The sequence below is a fragment of the Triturus cristatus genome, chromosome 6 (genome assembly GCF_964204655.1).
Source record: "Triturus cristatus chromosome 6, aTriCri1.1, whole genome shotgun sequence".
NCBI classification, from domain to species: domain Eukaryota; kingdom Metazoa; phylum Chordata; class Amphibia; order Caudata; family Salamandridae; genus Triturus; species Triturus cristatus.
Window position 1 is genome coordinate 1,849,606,822 of NC_140589.1, and position 17,962 is coordinate 1,849,624,783.

The window sequence follows — 17,962 nt, forward strand, 5'->3', positions numbered from 1 at the left end:
TTCTGAGTTGTAACAACCTGAATCTTTGGCCCAGCAGCAATGCACCGTCATCGGATTGACTTGGCACGTGTGTATCGGTCCTCCGGAGTATTTTGAAGCCAAAAAGATTTAAATTCCCAGGTTTTCAGGATGTTTGTAGGTGTACACTCTGACATAGCCAAGGGTCCCATAACTTCAGGAACAGCACTTTAGCGTTAAGACGCACTCCAACAGAAGCCACCAACAGTGTCTAGAGGAAAAACCAGTTGGAACTGGCCAGCTGGGCTCTTCAAGAAAGGGGCTTCTAGCCACTCGTTGTGTCCCTGTAGCTCAACAGAAGTTCAGGCAACTGACCTGTGGAGTCCACTTCTTTGTCCTGGGTACAAATGGGAGCAGGTCCAGCCTTTCAGGTCTCCTCACAGGTCTGAACAGCAGGCGGTGTGCTTTTTCTGTCTACCACAGACCCAGTAATTATTATTATTTAAAAAAAACAATTTTTGAAAGAGTTTTATATAGCGCGGACTAGACCAGAGAATATCAGGTATCAGAGCGCTTTACATGAGCACTAGTTGCGTTACATAGGACACATTAATTTTTGTTAGGCATAGGGGGATTAAGTGATTTGGCCAGAATCACAGGATGTTGAGCGTCGTTGCCGACACTCGAACCCGGTTCCCCAGCTTCGAGGTCGGCTGCTCTCGATGTAAGGCTACATCCTCCCCCCAGTAATGTTCTGAAGAGGGTGCCTACAGGTGCCACATTTATGTATGGCAATTGCCTGTGGGTGGAAGTGACTCCTGGCCCCTCTCTAACGGATAGGGAAAAAGTTCCCTGGATAATCCTGCCCACTTTTGCAAAAGTTCAGTTGTACCCTATTGCAAACAATCCCACAGTGCCCATCTCTACCTAAATACAACATGGAAAAATGTTTCTTCTGTGCAGAGCTATTTTCTCCATCCCAGATGTGTGGCCAAGGAAATAAGCAACGTCGACTCTATGATCACTTCAAACTAGTTATGAGGCAGCTACTCTCCCAATCGGACTGGTGCCTGGCTGACAGGGCGGACAATAGACGGCCCTGTCCAGGTGTCGGCTAACATCTCCCTGTGACAGGGGAGGCCTCTTTGAAGCTAATTAAGTTCCTGGGCACTGACCAGAGGGACATGCTGTTTGAGGAACTGAACACCTACCCACACCCGAGGCCTTTGTCTCCGCTCAGGAAGCAAGTTTACATTTAACCAAGGAGCTATTCAGATCCGGGGTGGCAGTTGCTTATGAACATGAGCTTCTAAAGGCTTTAGGTAAGGTAAAAGGGAACTTTAAAGTACACTCTTTGCAAAATATTTATTACAAATACGACTTTACCAATTAATTTGATTTGTTATAATAATTTTTTTTAAAGGCCCAAGAATTAACTTTTTAGTATTGGCTTGGCCTCTGAAAGAGCAGACAAAAACCCAGTGAATATAGCATCTTGGAAGCCCCTTTAAACTGATATGCTATATCCCTAATATACACCACGCTGCTTGCAGTCTACCCCCAATGGCCACATTGAGAGAGAGTTGGGAAGGGGAAGCTGTTTGATAGTGCTTATTATACCATGACTAGACTATATGCAATGGGTAGAATTGCCAGTGACAAGTGCCTGAAAGGCTGTTATCAGATAGGCACACTCATGCACACCATGTGGGAGTACCCAAGGGTCCGAAAGCTCTGGACAGGGTTGCAACGCAGAATGGCTCTAGGTAAATCACTCATGCTCGCCCTCTCAAGTGGTCATATTGGGAATTTGGGGGGAACAAACTCTGGACAGATACTCACTTCTCTTCTGCAATGTGGCACTAATGGTGGCTAAGCGTGATACTGTATAGTGGTGAGGAAGAGATAGTGCCCAGACGGTGGGAACATGGGAAGCCAACATCGACTGGTGCATGTGGGCAGAGGAACAAACATATAAAGACAAGGGGCTACCCAAAAAAATTTAACAAAATATGGGGCACATGGAAGTGCATGGATGAAAATTGGTTACAGGATGTTGTGTCCAGGGAGGCACACCTTTGTATCGTGCTCTGTTGGTGTAGATACGCTGTTTACAGTATAACTAGTCATGGTGGGGATACCATCGGGGATGGTGATGATGGGTGCAGTTCCGGGTGGGTCTAATCCATCATGGGAATGCCTTTAACCCTACGAGTGTGGGCCAGATGCACCAAATTCCGTTTTGGCATTTCATAAATAGCAAATCCTAAGAAATGCCTATTTAGGAAATGCAAAATGGAATGTACAAAAATAAATGATTCCTACAGAGTAGGCCCATCGGTTCAAATGGTTTTGTATTTCCAAATTTGCGATTTACTCATAGCAAATCACAAATTTGGAAAATCAAAACAAAGGGTGCCTATGGGGCTAAGGGCCCCCATTGATGCACCCCCCAAAAAAGCAGTGCACATGTAAAGCGCACAAATGCCCTAGGAGGATGAGTGCCCTACACGGCACTTTATACAAAGCATTTTGGAGTGCTTTTTTTAAGTTGCACATGAATATCATTAACTTTGGAGTCGATAGTTATAGCATTTCCTAAATGCCCCATACGCATTTCGGAATTGATCTGTACCTGCGCTTATGAATCGCAAATAGGAAATACCTATTTGCAATTTCCTATTTAGGGAATCGCAAAATGTGATTTCTACTGGATAGAAATTGCTTTTTCCAACCACCTTTAGGCTTTTGTACAAGGCAAAAGGCAATTTAGCATTTCTTAATGGACCAAAATTGTGATTCGGTCCATTAAGAAATGCGAAATCCTTTCGTACACCTGGCCCTATTTGACTTCCAGTGGGGTTGTTTTTATTTCACAGTCAAATTCATGTGGAAAAAAATCAATAAAACTGGTTCCTAGGCAGAGATAACTTTATTAACTTTAATAACGTATCCCACTGCTTTCGTATGGAACAGTTAACCCTGCTACAATGAAAATAGCTTTTAAGGATTTATCACTGCAGTGACATGTTTTACATTAAACATGTACATGTCTTACCTTTAAGTACCATGCACCCTGCCTTACTGGGCATTAAGGCTTACACGAGGGTGACTTACTAAAATTTTGAAAGGGAGGTTTAGGCCAGTCAAAATCTGTTATTTTGACAGGCCGAATTTTCAGTTTTAAAACTACACAGACAAGCTACAGTAGCCGGCCTGCAGTCACATTTTGCACTGTCACTCTAGTGGTGGCACAATGTGTGCTGCAGTCCACTAGTGACATTTACCGTACAGCCATTTGGTACACTTTGTACCACATATTAGGGACTTTTAGATAAGTTAAATATGCCAATTAGGAATGAAGCTAATTTCAACATGTGTTAGGGGTCAGAGCACATGAACTGGGGTCTTGTTAGCCCCAGTACAGAGAGTCGAAAACCAGCAATGACATCTAGTAAAAAGTCAGGTGACTAAACAAAAAAAAAAAAAGGTGAGAACCCACACAAAGGGGATTTTTCGGTAATCACTTGAGCACATGAAGTCCCATGACCTAAATTTAAGGATCCTCTTAATTTAATGCATACAAGTTGAAAATTCAACAACAATTGTTCCAGCAAGAGGAAAATACCTGTGTACAAGAGCCGAGGTGAGCCTTCAATCCAGAGACGCTGCTGTACACTGATACACAACCCTGAAAGGCCAAAAAAGACTATTTATATATAACAAAAGATTTTTGAGGGCAATCAAACATACCTCAAGTACAATACAGCTGCAACATGAGACATTGTAAGACATTTTAGTGATTCGTATATGGGAACAGGAGGCATGTACACAGATGTAGGCATCGATGGAAGAATAAAATTTAATCAGCACACTTCAGAGCGGGTCTACCATCTTAGTGACAATGTAATCTACAATTGAGTTATTCTTGTTACAGAGATTCACATATGTAATAACTTAGTGTGCTGCAGTGGTCAGCGTGCTCCCCGTTGCAAGTATTCTCTACCTTTCTCCCTTCCATTACCTCCAACTACTGGGCAGTTCCACTGTCTTTTGCCTCAGTTCTGAACACTGATTTTTATACGATGTGTAGGAAGCTGGCTCTGTATACGGTCTGTCACTAGATGGGTATACCGTGCACAGAGTCCAGAGATTCCCCAGAAGTGTACAGGGCTCAAAGCAAAACCCAAAGTGCTCTATTTGTGGTAGTGTGGGCGAGTACCATTAAGCCTAACACAGGAGTATAAGACATTTATTGCACACACATTGACCAATAACTGACACACGACTCAAAAAGGAGACCCACACCAATTTTATAAAAATAAGCTTTGTTTAAGTTTTATTTTAAGACCAAGATCTTCAAAAAAAGGTAACTACGCTTTTCAGGAAAAATACTTTAGTCTTTCAAAAGTCAACATTCAGTGGAATTTTCCAACAGTTCAAGGTTATCCTATGGAGGAAAACAACAATGCGGTTTCACAGGTAAGTACCCAACTTACAGTTCCAGTCTTCGGGGTTTAAGATCAGCAGAGGACAAGGGTTAGGTAAGCACAAAGTCTGCACCACCAGCGGCACAGGGGCAGCCGGGTGCAGGGTGCAATTACAGCGTTGGGCGCCCAATGCTTTCCAAAAGAGAACTTACTTCAGACAAACAGGCTGCAGGCGTCACACCGGAGGTTGCAGGGGGGAGACTAGCGATAGTAGAGGTAAGTAGAGATGTAGGGGGTCGTAGGGGCACTGTCGGTTCAGCTTACCAACGTCTAGGGGCTTCGGGTGCAGGGGTGCCTTTAGACATCAGATTATTCTTACTGGAGCCGGTTGTGGTCAGGGGGAGCCTCTGGATCAAGGCTGCAGGCATCGTCGTGCAGTCCAGGAGGGGTCAGTCAACGCTGGACTTGGGGTCAGAATCACTATGGAATTTGTTCTGGGTCGGTGGTCCACCTGGATATGGGCCGTAAGTGTCAGGTGCAGAGTGGCCGGGACTCACCGATCCAGAGGGCACCGGAGACCTCTGTGTAAATTTCTTGGGGACAGAGCCACTGTCCTTTGGGTCTTTGTCGAAGGGCAGGCAGTCTTTTTCGGGTTCTGGAAGTCGCTAGCCACAGGACAGATGTCGTCTTCTTCGCAGGGTCTTTGAAGTTGGAGATAGGCTGGTAGGTTTGGGTCCAAGTCAGTAGTCGTCTTCAGGCTATGCTGCACGGCATCTTCTTTGTCCTTCTTCTTAGGTCATCAGGAACTAGTTTTCAGGTCTGGGGGAGCTAGAAACTCTACAACTCGAGATCCTCTGCACCATGATTGCTTCTCTGAACCCAAGAGTGATTGGTACCAAACTATTCCCTTTAATAAACCCACACTGATGCTAGTGTGGGATTTATTGTACCATGTGCTCAGAGGGTACCTCAGAAGTTCTCCCTGAAAACCTACCAACCCTGGTGTGGTCACACACTGGCTGTAGCCAGGCTGCCACCACCAGACATGTTTCTGGGTCCCTTAGTCGAGAGCATCTGCTCTGTGCGACCAGAAATAATGCACATCCTGGGCGGTGTGTCACACCTCCTCCACCAGGATGGGCACACTGCTCGAGATTGATGCATCAAAGGACTGCCACCTTTGTAATGAGGACCCCTCAGTATCTGTTGCTAGCAGCAGATGGCAGCCCCCGGTTTACAATCCCCACTTTGGGCAGGAAAACCAATAGGAAAACTCAGGAGAATAGGAGGTGTGCCCACCTCTGCCAACTCGGCCTCTAAGGTGAGGAAGCGAGGTGAAGCACACGTTTCAGTCCACTCCATCTTGAAGAAGGGGGACCCCTCCAATCAGGGCTAGGTCTATGCCCCCTCCCACAGCAGGGTGGCATAATAGAGGGAGTAGTCACCCCAAGTAAGTTACCCATTGGCCAAACCTGCTACTCCCCTAAAATGGCCTGCTAAATTTAGTATTTAGGTGGCTCCCTCAGACCTAGCACTCAGATCTGCGGTGACCTAAGAAGAAAAAAAAACACAACCCTGTAGAGAAGACTGAAGGCACGACTGCCTCGGCCCCAGCCCTAATGGCCAGTATTCAGCTTTGACGACCCTCGACCTGTCTTGAACCCAGCGACCTCTGAAACCCTGGGAGGACTGCTGCCTTAGAAATAGACTCCAATCTCCCGACGACAGCAGACCTGTCCAGAAGAAACCTACCTCACGGAATCTGGATCCAGGCGGATCCGCATCTCCTGCCCACTCTGCATCCGACGCCGACGGCCTGAGTGGCTCACCTGTGCAGTGAAGTCTCCCTGACAATCCTGACCTCATATCTAGCGTTTGCTGACCTCTCCTGCCCTCCACGACGGCGCCTGCAGTGTGAATCCAGAGGCTCCCCCCGACCGCGACTGGCTCCAGTAAGAAGATTCCAACGTCCAAAGGCACCCCTGCACCTGAAGCCCCAGGGCCTTGATGAGATGAACTGACTGTGCACCTACATCCCAACTTACCTCTGCTGTTGTTGGTCATCCTCCTGCAACCTCCGGTGCAACATCTGCAACTTCTGTCAAATATCAAATTTGCACCCTGCACCCAGCCGCCCCTGTGCCGCAGGTGGTGTATGCGTGGTGCTGCTAAGTGGGCCGCCCTGTGCTTGTGCTAACCTCCAAAGCTTGGCCCCTGCAACAAATGTACCTACCTACAAGCATTGTGGCTCCAGGGCACCCCGTCTCCATTAGAAAGCATTGGGTCGCACTCTGATTTTGACCTCTGCTCCCGGCCGCGTCTGTTCTGCTGGTAATGCAGTTTTGGTACTTATCTGACCCCTTGCCTTGCTGACTTTTGGTTGTGAAGACTGAGATTGTAAGTTAAATACTTACCTGTTTAACCGCAATATTGTTTGCCCCAAAGGATAACATTGGACTGTGTGAAAAAGTTTGTGTGGTGATTTTTCAAAGTGAAAAGTATGTTTAATTAAAGAGGTACTTACCTGATTACGAAGACCTAGGTCTTAAAATAAAGTAGAAAACAAAGTATAATTTTATTAATTGGTCTGGATCTCCTTTTTGAGTCGTGTGTCCATTATTGATAACTATTGCGCAAGAAATGGCTTATACTCCTCTGTGTTAGGCCTAAGGCTGCTCGCCCACACTACCACTAATAGAGCACTTTGGGTTTCACATTGAGCGCTGTACAATTTTGGAGAACCCCTGGACTCTGTGCACGGTATTACCACCCAGTGGTAATATCATATACAGAGACAGCTTCCTACACTACGTGTCCGAGCAACTCAAGGGTCGAGGTTCCTTGAGGGTTCCCCCGGACTGGTCCCCCAGTCCGAGCTTGCAGCCCCTTTCTGATCGAACCGTTACCCATTGAAGTGAATGGGACACAGCAAGTGTAGTTTACTATTGAATTGAGAAGCATTGCTATGCAGTATCAAGATAAATTCAACAGATGTCTAAGGCTTCTAGAGAGATTCAACCATTTTTCCTCTCTTAGAAATCTGAAAATGTTTACTTTATTATTTGGGGACTTACACCTTTAGTGATAAATACAAAGTACAGAAAGGGCTTCTTCCCAAAATTCGCTTTTTTGGCTCTATTTAAAGTGAGAATGATTCTAGTAGCATCATTTTATGTCAGGGTACACATGCAACGATACTGCAAGTCACTGAGGAGTTCCCTGACCAAACAGAGCTCATTTATAAGGTATAGGAACTCGTGTGAAGCCCTAAAAAGTACAGGGCTTACTTTATTGTGTGAAGCACATGAATGGATGTTGAGGTTAGATGGCTTAGAAGGATGTAGTCTGAAAAGCTAGCCTCCCCTTTAAATGTTTGAGAGGCAGATACGCGTTATATCCAGGAAGCTGCTTTTCACGGTGTCTGCTGGCTCTGGCAGGAGGCACTGGGATGTCACAACTGAACTGCATTAAATTGTCATTCTGAAGTGGTTTTGCCATTTTCTTTTTAAAGATAAATAATGATGTCACAGACAACTAAGTGTCAGAGAGTTTGATGGCCTCTGATGAAGCAGATAAACAGCTGACTCCTTTAGTTGACACACAACCGATTTTAACACCTCGAAACAAAGAACAAGCGAAATAGGTGCTGCACATTCATAATAATTCCAATTACTTTGAAACTTCTACAGAATAATCTTCATCGATGTACTAATGAGAATTATTAAAAACGACATTAAAATTCTATGTTTTGAAATAATTTTATACGTTGGTACGTTCAAAATTTTGTAATGTGTCATCGTTACACGTGAAAATTTCAATGAAACTAAAATGCTTAATGAGTGCAAATGAGTTTAAAGAGATATAAAGAGATCCAAAGATTCTAGAATGAAATGTATATTTCCATTATTTTATATTCTAAATTTCATGAACTGAATTCAATTTAGGCCTGCATTTTTCTTTCTATGCTTGATTCCGTCCTCATTGAAAGGCTTTGTAGACTTACAAAGCGGAATGAAACTATGTTTTGTAGAGAATTGATCCCATGTACATACTAGGACTACTCACTACTATTTCGTTACTTCGGGAACATCTGCTGTGAGAAACCGTCTTCTGGAACTCACTCATGTGCCTTTTCTAAAGGACTATTGTTCACAAATTTTACATTTTGAATGGTTCGACACGCTTACCTGATGATCACCACCTTTTATCCATAAAATGGGTCTTCTCTATGCTGTATGACAATCGCACCATAGGAACTGACTAATGGACTGAGTGGTCTGACCAGATAAGGTGACCCAGGAGGAGTCACCCCGGAACTTGTGGATTAATATACGCTGTGTGATGGAGCGACAGAATGCTGTGGGAGATCCTTTCTTCTTTCTCTGGAGATCTTGCTCTTTGCGGACTGAGAGACAACATTCGATCATGCGGACTCCCCTGCGCTTCCTTGGGCTGAGCCATATGCTGTGTGCACTATTCCTGGACTCCTTTCACTCACTGAGAGAGAATCTTTGAGCGGATATAAGTCACGCTCTTTCCTGAACTCTTCTGCTGTAGCTTTGCTAATTGATAGGCCACAAAGAGACAATTCTGATTATTTCTGCATTACTAAAATCAATGCCTGATAAATGTACTCTTTTTAAATGTGCTGATAATACGAAACCATTGTCAAAACCGGTTTGTTTCTCTGTCTCTTAGCTTCAATTATTGATTGTGCATTCCAATTGAGTATTAATGAGGGATGGGAATCTAAATAGAGATATCTCTGGACATCCAATTCAAAGGTTACTATTCTGCATAGCTTTACCCGAGTTATTGGTCTGTATGATTTCATTCCGACTGAATTTCTTCAGGAGATTTGGTCTCGCTGTGAGAACTCGTATAGTGTAGAGTGTTATATGTATGAATAGAATTACTAGTTTGTAGGTCAGTTATTCAGTTCCTGGTCCTCATTGGATAACTGGGTTGGATCCCTTATGTCCGACCCCTCGCCGCACGATTCAAGACCCATCGGGGGACCAAGTAAATGAAACCTAAGGTGTTGTGCTCGGAGATGAGGCGAGACAAAAGTCAATGGGCCCAGTGAAGCTACAGCACCCCTCCGTGTATTGGCTTTACTTATAAAGCAGCTGCCACTGCTGCAAGCACAAGTGTAAAAAGGAAGGCAGTTTTTCTTCATTGAGGTATAAGTCCTGCTAGAATGCCAGTGTCACTGAACATCAACCAAACCACGGGAAAAAAAGACAGACTTCTACCTGACTACACACACACCTTGTTCGGACATCGGATTCTTCGATATGCTTTCATTTCAGACCTCCACTTGCGTATCACCTCCTCACTGAAGGCTGGGAGGCCTGGTCGGCTGTACTTTAACTAACAAACAAACCAGAAAAAAACAACACCAGCAACAAGGTGAGTAATCAATGAACGTTACAGCTCCTCAAAGCTTATCAGGATACAGTCATAAAAAGCTTTTTGCATCCTGGACTAACATCATCAATTTATGCATTTATTTAGTGCAATATATGTCCTTAAAATATTATGTAAGGATTATAGATAGTTATCAGGATTTAAGATAAGCCTGAACAAACCTGAAATCTTAGGAATAGACACGGAGGAATGATTAGATAGAAGGTTAGAACAATGGAATGTCGGGAGCTCTACTGAAAACAATGGTGTGGCTCTGGAGTTTTGTGGATGCCTCGTGTAAGCCTTCTGCTCCTGAATCCCAATATTTTTCTTTCTGTTTCTACCTCTTTAATTTAGAACATTTTACCCTCAGTAAGTGGAATGTTCTAATAACCTTATAGCCTTGCTGCCTCGACCAATAACTGTTGTTAAAGGCCTTCACTCCCGTTATAGATCCTCGTCTGCAGCCTGGGCCTATAACCCGGGTTCAGGGCCTTTAACAACCGGTATAGCCCTCGGCAGCGGGCTATAATATGTTTCAGGTGGGCTAAAGGAAAGATTAAGAACCTAGAGATCTTTGTAACGCTCATCATCCAGGAGCTATACAGAGCAAATTACCTGTAACTAATACTGGAAATAAAAAATGGCTCAAGACGCTGGCAGCTTCTCATCATATTAAGGCTCGGGAGGAAAGTAAGCATTAAAATTAATGTATTACCAAGACTGTCATCCTTATTCTTGGCCAAACCATCCCCACTTTCAAAGACTATATAAGAAGATCTAAAGAAAGAGGGTAACAACTTCATATGGGGGAACAAGATACAAAAATTAGATAGAAATATGATAAATAAAAATGAGGGAGAGGGGGGCCTTTCTGTCCTTACAGAGCAGCTCAGCTGAGGATAGTATTTGAGCGATCTATGAGGGAAATTGTGAACCACTGGACGCCTGTGGAGAGTTTAGTGGACGAAAGGACAACATGGGTTTTGATTTTGCTACAAAAAAAATACAAAGAGGGTTGCATTGTATTAAAGATTATACTGCTACTGATTATTATAAACTGAAATTGGACTCCAGTGATACTGTAAATAGACAAAGCTGGAGACAATGTAGAGAAAGGACATGCATGTACAGAGGAGCCTCTGTATGAAAGTGCCTTTTTTGTATGATCACCAGTGCGCATTTTGAAATGATGCTTCTGGTTTATCAACTCTGCAGTGCACTGGGCCCTGATGCCCAGGCCCTAGTGCATGTCGTGTGACCCCCTCCAAAGTTTATATGCAACTGGCTAATTCCAGATTGGCACAGTTAACTCACTTGGAACACCCTAGTACAGGGAATTATGGCTACCTAGGGCTGGTAAGTCAAGTGCGACAAGTGGACCGCAGCACTTGTTGTGCCACCACTGGGATGACAACGTGAAAACATGGCTCCAGGTCAGCCTAGTCTGGTGGCTTCCAAAATGCCAACTCAACACAGTAAAATAACCATTTCGCCAGGTCCAAACCTTTAAAAAAAAATATATATATATATCACTCCCAAGTAGGCCTTATAAGCCAATAAGACAGGGGGCTGAAATTAAAGAGAAGGGTATGTGGAAATGATACCTTACATGTCCGACAGTAAGAACTCACAAGTGCTGTTTTTACAGTAGTAAAGCTGGTAGTGCATTGGCTAACCCAGAGTTTCAATACCCCATGCACTAAGCGCTAACTTCCAATGAACAACCGAATATGGTACTTCAAAGTAAGAAGGAAAATGGCTCTGTATATGGTTTGCCACTAGGTGGTCATGCTGTGCACAGGGATACTCCAGAACTGTACAGGGCACAATGTAAAATCCAAAGTGCTCTGGTAGTGGTAGTGTGGGCGAGCAGCCATGGGTCTAACACACAGTGTACGACATTTATTGCACAACATTGACCAATAATGGGCAGACGACTGAAAAATTGAAATTTTATAAAAATAAGCTTTGTTTGTATTTTAAGACCACGATATTCGCAATAGGGAAAGTACGTTTTTAACTAAAAACACATTTCGCTTTCAAAAGTTAACAATTAGTGCAATTTCTGAACAGTTCAATGTTATACGGAGTCGTTTGCTGTGAGGGGGAGCCTTTGGATTCAGGCTGCAGGCGTCACTGTGGAGTCCAGGAGGGGTCAGCTAACGCTGGACTTGAGGTCAGGATCACTGGGGAACCTGTAATGGTTCTGTAGGCCATCTGGATATGGGCCGTAGGCGTCAGGTACACAGTGGGCAGGAATCGCGGATCCAAACAACACAGGAGTCCTTTGTGTTGGTGTCTTAGGGACAGAACCGCTGTCCTCTGGAGTTCTGGTCTTTTTCAAAGTTCGGGCAATCTTCCTTGGGTTTCTGGCTCTCACTGCCTGCAGGACAGGCATCATCTTCCAGCAGGGTTTTGGAAGCCGGAGACAGGCCGGCAGGGCTGAGGCCAAGTCAGTCGTCATCTTCAGTCTTCGCTACACAGCGCCTTCTTCTTAGGTCACATGTAACTAGTTTCAAGGTCTAAGCCTAGATTCAGGAGGCATTTTAGGGGAGTAACAGGTAGGACCAATGGGCACCTAACCTCGGGTGACTACATCCCCTATTATGCCACCCTCCAATGGGAGGGGGCACAGTCCTAGCACTGACTGGAGGAGTCCCCTCATTCTCAAGATGGCGAGACAGAAAAGTGTGCTTAACTTCGCCTCCTTCACCTGAGGGGTGGAGTTGGCAAAGGAGGGCACACCTCCAAGCCTTTCTAAGTTTTCCTGCCCAATGTGGGGGTGTAAACTGAGGGCTGCCATATGCTGCTAGCAGCAGAGGCGTGGGTTGCATTACAAAGGCGGCAAGACTTTGAAGCTTCCCTTTTGAGAACTGTGCCCATCCTGGGGGAGGAGTTGTGACACCTCCGCCTAGGATGTGCATTGTTTTTGGTCCCAGAGAACAGAAGCTCTCCACCCAGGGGACCAGAAACATGACTGTGTGTGCAGGCTGCCTAAAGCCAGTCAGTGCCCACACCAGGGTCAGTAGGTTTTCAGAGGGCACCTCTGAGTACATGGTTTAATAAATCTCACACTACCATCAGTGTGGATTTATTGCAAAATGTTTTTTGGTACCAAACACTCCTGCTTTTAGTGAAGCCATCATGATGCTGGGGAACTCGAATTGTCTGGTTTCCAGCATGTATTTCTTATGGCTTCTCTGGCACTTACAATATTTAATAATTTACTTAAGTATTGTAGGGGCATCTCTACTCGTACAAATATGCACGCCCCTGTGGCATGGTGCACCCTATCTTAGGGATATAAGGCCTGCTAGAGGAGTGACTTACCTATACCTTCAGGCAGTGCTGGCTGCCATGGCACCCAAGGCAGGGTGCTATGTCGACTTTATCTTTTTTCACCTCGCAAGGGCAAGCAAGCTATAAGGGCAGTGCCATGGTCCTAGTGAGAGGGATCCCAGGGGATCCTCTTCAGCTTCTAATCCCTAGGTACCCAGGGTACCACTTACTAGGGACTTACAGGTGGCAGAAGTACCAATTGTAGATATGGTTTAGGGAAGAAGCACTGGCACAAGGGACCTGGTTGGCAGGGACTCTGTGCACTACAATCGAGACCACATTGAATACCAGGCAAACAAGTGGGGGCTAACCATGTGAAAAGAGGCACCATGTATCAAATTAACTGTTGCATTAAACCAGACTCAATGCTGAGGTCAGATTTAAAATAACTTTTCAGACAAACATGACTGCAGAAACGCACCACTTTGCTGCCCAAATCTCTGGGAGCACTTTTTGAATATCCACAGTTGTTGTCCACCGAGAGAACAGGCTGCCCCTCTGTTAGAAAGTGTGAAGCGCTTCCAGGAATGGGGCGCAAAGAGAACTGTTTGTGGAGGAGGTGTGACCTCCTCCAGCAGCATGACTACCGGGTGGTGGCCACAGATGGCCCACTTTAAAAGAGGCTACCACCTCAGTGAGGTAAATGCTGATCATAACTGATCCTGCCTGCTCCTTTGTGTCAGTAGACACACTGTATCTGGCATCTCCAGAGGAGAAAAACCTGTTGCGGAGCTGGTTTTTCAGGACGAGTGGCTCATTATGCTGGGCACACCTTAGGGGTGTGGCCAGAACTCCACATAAAGGAAGAGGAACTGAGGCATATTGGATTCAGGCAGAGCAGAGTACTCTGGGATTGCTTCCGACCAAACCCCCATGAATTGATGCAAGTGGGACGGGTTGCCAAGTGGGAAACTGTTGCTACATTGGCTAGTGTTTCCACGGCACCCACAAACATGAAGATGGCATGAAAGTGGCATCCCTTGTGTACAGTCCTCACATCACTACTGGACTGGAAAGAAGACAGAAGAAGGACTGCCTGCAGGTCCCTATATCCAGCAACGAGAGGCTGCGCAGCAAAGTGACTCCAAGGGCTAGGTGGCGAGCTTCCTGTCAATTATCAGGACTACAAAAGTTAAGGCAGCCTGCACCCTTGAGAGCCAAGTGTAGGAAATTAGGTTTTTGTTGCAACTGTCCCCCCACTTTTTGCCCCCCCCCCTTTTTAGCCACTTGATGCTGATTTTTGACTCTGACAGTGCACTGACGTCTGCTAACCAGACCTCTGTGCCGGTGCTCCTTCCTTAAAACAAAGTGAATAATGATGGTTAGCACCCATGTAAGTCTCTAGTAAATGGTACCCCTGGTACCTAGGGTGTGAGTACTAAAGAGGGTCCCTAAGGGCTGCAATATATCTTATGACAGCCTAAGGGACCCACGCACAAATCCCCCACAGACTGCTATTGCAGGCTGCGTGAAATGGTGCAAACCATGTTTGAAAACATAACATGGCACACTCCTGTGTGCCATGCCAAAAGACACCTCATGGGCTATATGCAAGTCACCCTACAGCAGGCCTTGGAGCCCTAAGGCAAGGTGCATTGTAGCACTTGTGAGGACATATCTGCATGAGCAGGTATGCCCCTGTAAGGTCTAGCTCCATTGCTGGATATTATAAGGGAGCAGGGAAGCCACTTTAACTTATGTACAGGGCAGTGGTCAATACGAGTATTCCAGCTACAGAATGGCTTCACTGAAATCTATTGCTTTTGGTATCAAACTCCGCACATTAATAAACCCACACTGATTCCAGTGGTGCATTTATTAATCCATGTACCCGGAGGGTACCTTAGAGGTACCCTCTGAACAATACTACTACTGCTCTAGTGTGCTGCCTGACTGACTGGTCCTGTCCAGCCTGTCACCACAGACAAGTTTCTGACCCCCTAGGAGGTGAAAGCCCCGCTCTCAGAGGTCAGAAAAATGGCTGATCTGGCAGGAGGTGTTTACAGATATGCGAGCGAGGCTTCCTTCACCCCCTACCCTAAGGCCCATTTGACACCAGGATAGGTGGGAAAATTAGCTATGCAGGAGGTGTGTTGCACTGGAAGGCTGGACATCCCTTTAGGGTTGGCAGCCTGAAGTGAACACAAAGATAGGAATTTCACCATCTTGTGTGTGGCGGAATTAGTAATTCTGGGGCAGGGTGATGCCCTCTACCCAATGAAAGTGGTCATCGAAGAGGTGCAGTGACCCCCAGGGTCAGTAGCCAATTGGCTACTATCCTTCACTCCCCTTAAAGCTCCTACATTGAGAAACCTGAAACCAGGAAATCAAATTCAACTGACTCAAAGAAGTGGACAAAGAAGAGTGCTGGCACAAGAACAGAGGAGCAACTACTGACTTGGTGCCAACCCTGCCCGCCTGCCTCCTGACCCAGACGATCATAGACAAACCGACTCGTCCTGCCGCTTTACAGACTCCAAGAAACCCAAAGGGATGCCAGTGCTTCGTGCGAGAACTCCCTAGGAGTTGAGGAGCTACTCCCCTTCAGCCGCAGGCATTGAAGAAGTAAGGTCCGGTTCACCGTCCTGCCGCTTAATGGGACTACCGACGCCGCAGTTGCCCAGGAAGAGGTTGCAGTGCACCCACAGGTCAGATCCGTCCTACTTCCAAGTGTGGGGATGCAAGGACCGACCGGAGCCACACAGCACCAATACCCGTGGTACCCGACCCCTTGCAGTAACAAAGATTTGTTGTGGCCAACCCGGACACTCACGCCGAGAAAGACCGACCTGCACATCGAGGGACTTCAGGAACAGTGAGACCCACATGGAGAATGGCCCAGCTGTCCTGCATGCCCCTTTTCTGCAGAACCAAGACAAAGAGTGAGCCTCCGACTGTCACCACCCGACGCCTCAAAGTACTTCTGCACCAGAGCCCCACAGCCCTAGTCCGAGGGAGGTGATGGAGCTAATGGGGTCCTGAGACACTCAAGTGCGGAGCCTGTAGGAGAGTAGGGTCTGCTATCCTATGGTCACCCCAAATTTTTGCTTTTGCTTCACTGGTTTTATGACTTAGTGTGGCTGTGGGCCTGCTAATCAGACCCACAGCCCTGCTGCTCTCTCCCTAAATTAATGCCAATGCACACTAGGTGCATTACCAATTGGAACTGGTTCACCTTATTGGACCCTGTAACAGTGTACCCCAGGTACCAAGGGCATAGGTGTATCCAAGGCCTACCAGGGGCTGCAGCATGTATTATGACACCCCTGACCTATAGGAATAGATAGATTTGGTGGAATGACGTCTGGCATAGTGAGGCCAGGCCCTGGCCTCACTATTTGACACAACTGGCTGATCACTCAGCTGGGGTAAGTTGGTGTAATCACCTCTTACTTAGATATAGTATATCTATATCTAACATATATGGACACATGGTAACCTATCAGTCACTCCTATGGCAGGCCTTAACAATCCTGGAGGCAGAGTGCTTGGTTTCGTGTGAGATGGTGCTCTGGCATGAGCTGAGCCTGTCTGCAGCTTTCGGAACAACGTCCTTTAGCTGTTTCATGATATTGCCATACCATATACTCTTAAGTGCATTATGTACCTCGCGGTCAAATGCTATCTTTGGTTTGGCTTTATCAAAACATGTCGAGTAAGGTGTCATATGATTTGGAATACTACCCCCTCGCCAGTTCTGGCGACGGGGGTAGCATTCCACCCTTCTAGAGGGACACGACATGTACCTAACCTGAAACCCGGGTAAAGTTAGACAGAGCCTCAGCATCACAAAATGGATGCTGCCACCACAGACACAAGTCTGCCCTCCTGCTGCTGGGAGTCCTTCCAGCTTGGGAGGTGTGGACAAAGGGTTTCCTGTCAGGGGAGGTGCTTGCACCACCCCAGACAGGATTTTGTGTAGTGGTTTAGGGAGGGCTGAATAGATTGAGACATGCCTGGGGCACACAAGGTGTCCCTGTGCATATGCCAGTTCAAACCGGAGCTGGGGCTCTCCAGCCCCAGTCCTGGCGCGAAACTGGACAAAGGAAAGGGGGTGTAACCACCCCCCTTCCTGGCCCCACCCAGAGGAGGGACCTAGCAGGTAATCCGGCCCCTAGATTTTGAATAAGAGTAGGAGCTGTGTCCCAAGACTTTAGATCATCCTGAAACTCGACTTTAATAAGAAGAACTACTGGACTTCGACATTCTGCTGCACAGAAGACTGAAGAGAATCTCCCTTGTGGCCAAGGAGTGACCACCCTGGAATACAGGCACCATCCAGCAACTCAACAACTGCTTTGCCGCCGCCTCCCGCCGGAGACCGAGCCCAGAGCCCGACAAGATCCAGACTCCCAGACATCTCTGAGCCCGATCCATAGTCCCTGCAAAGAAGAGACCCGTGGAGGCACCGAGAGACGTGGGACCGGCCATCTTGGAACGTCCACGACAAGCTGACTGTGCAGCACCTGAGGCATCCTCAACGCTGTGCTTTGGGCCCTGAGAAGCCCCAACACCGAGCAGCATTTGCACCAAAGACCAGCCCTCCAGCATCCACGAGATCTGCGTGGGGCCCTTTTGCTTTTTGCCACTCGACGCGTCATCCCGGTTACTGGCCCGTTGGCTAGTGGCCATCTTGGCGACGAAATCTACAAACAACACTGCTGGACTGGTTGCTCCAGACTGGCCCTTGCTCCTGTGAAAAGGAGCAGCCCCTCTGACCTTGCTGGTTAGAGCACCAAGCTTTCATCGACTCCTGCGTGGCTTGCATTAGCCAAGGCCTGTTTGCTCCAATCGAGAAGCCGACTCTGCCATCAGCTAGAGCC

At 46.5% G+C, this 17,962-nt stretch overlaps 1 protein-coding gene across 3 annotated transcripts in view; it reads right to left on the bottom strand.

The window, feature by feature from the left end:
• ZNF512 (zinc finger protein 512) overlaps positions 1–17,962 on the bottom strand; it is a 174,347-nt gene that overhangs the window by 14,917 nt on the left and 141,468 nt on the right. For 2 of the 3 annotated variants that reach the window (XM_085613325.1, XM_085613324.1), the window contains exons 12-13: positions 9,660–9,761; positions 3,587–3,649 (exon numbers count right to left, since the gene is read on the bottom strand). In XM_085613325.1, coding sequence (XP_085469451.1) covers positions 3,587–3,649; positions 9,660–9,761 — 165 coding nt within the window. The remainder of the gene's footprint in view (positions 1–3,586; positions 3,650–9,659; positions 9,762–17,962) is intronic. The other variant, XM_085613326.1, reaches the window with a different exon arrangement.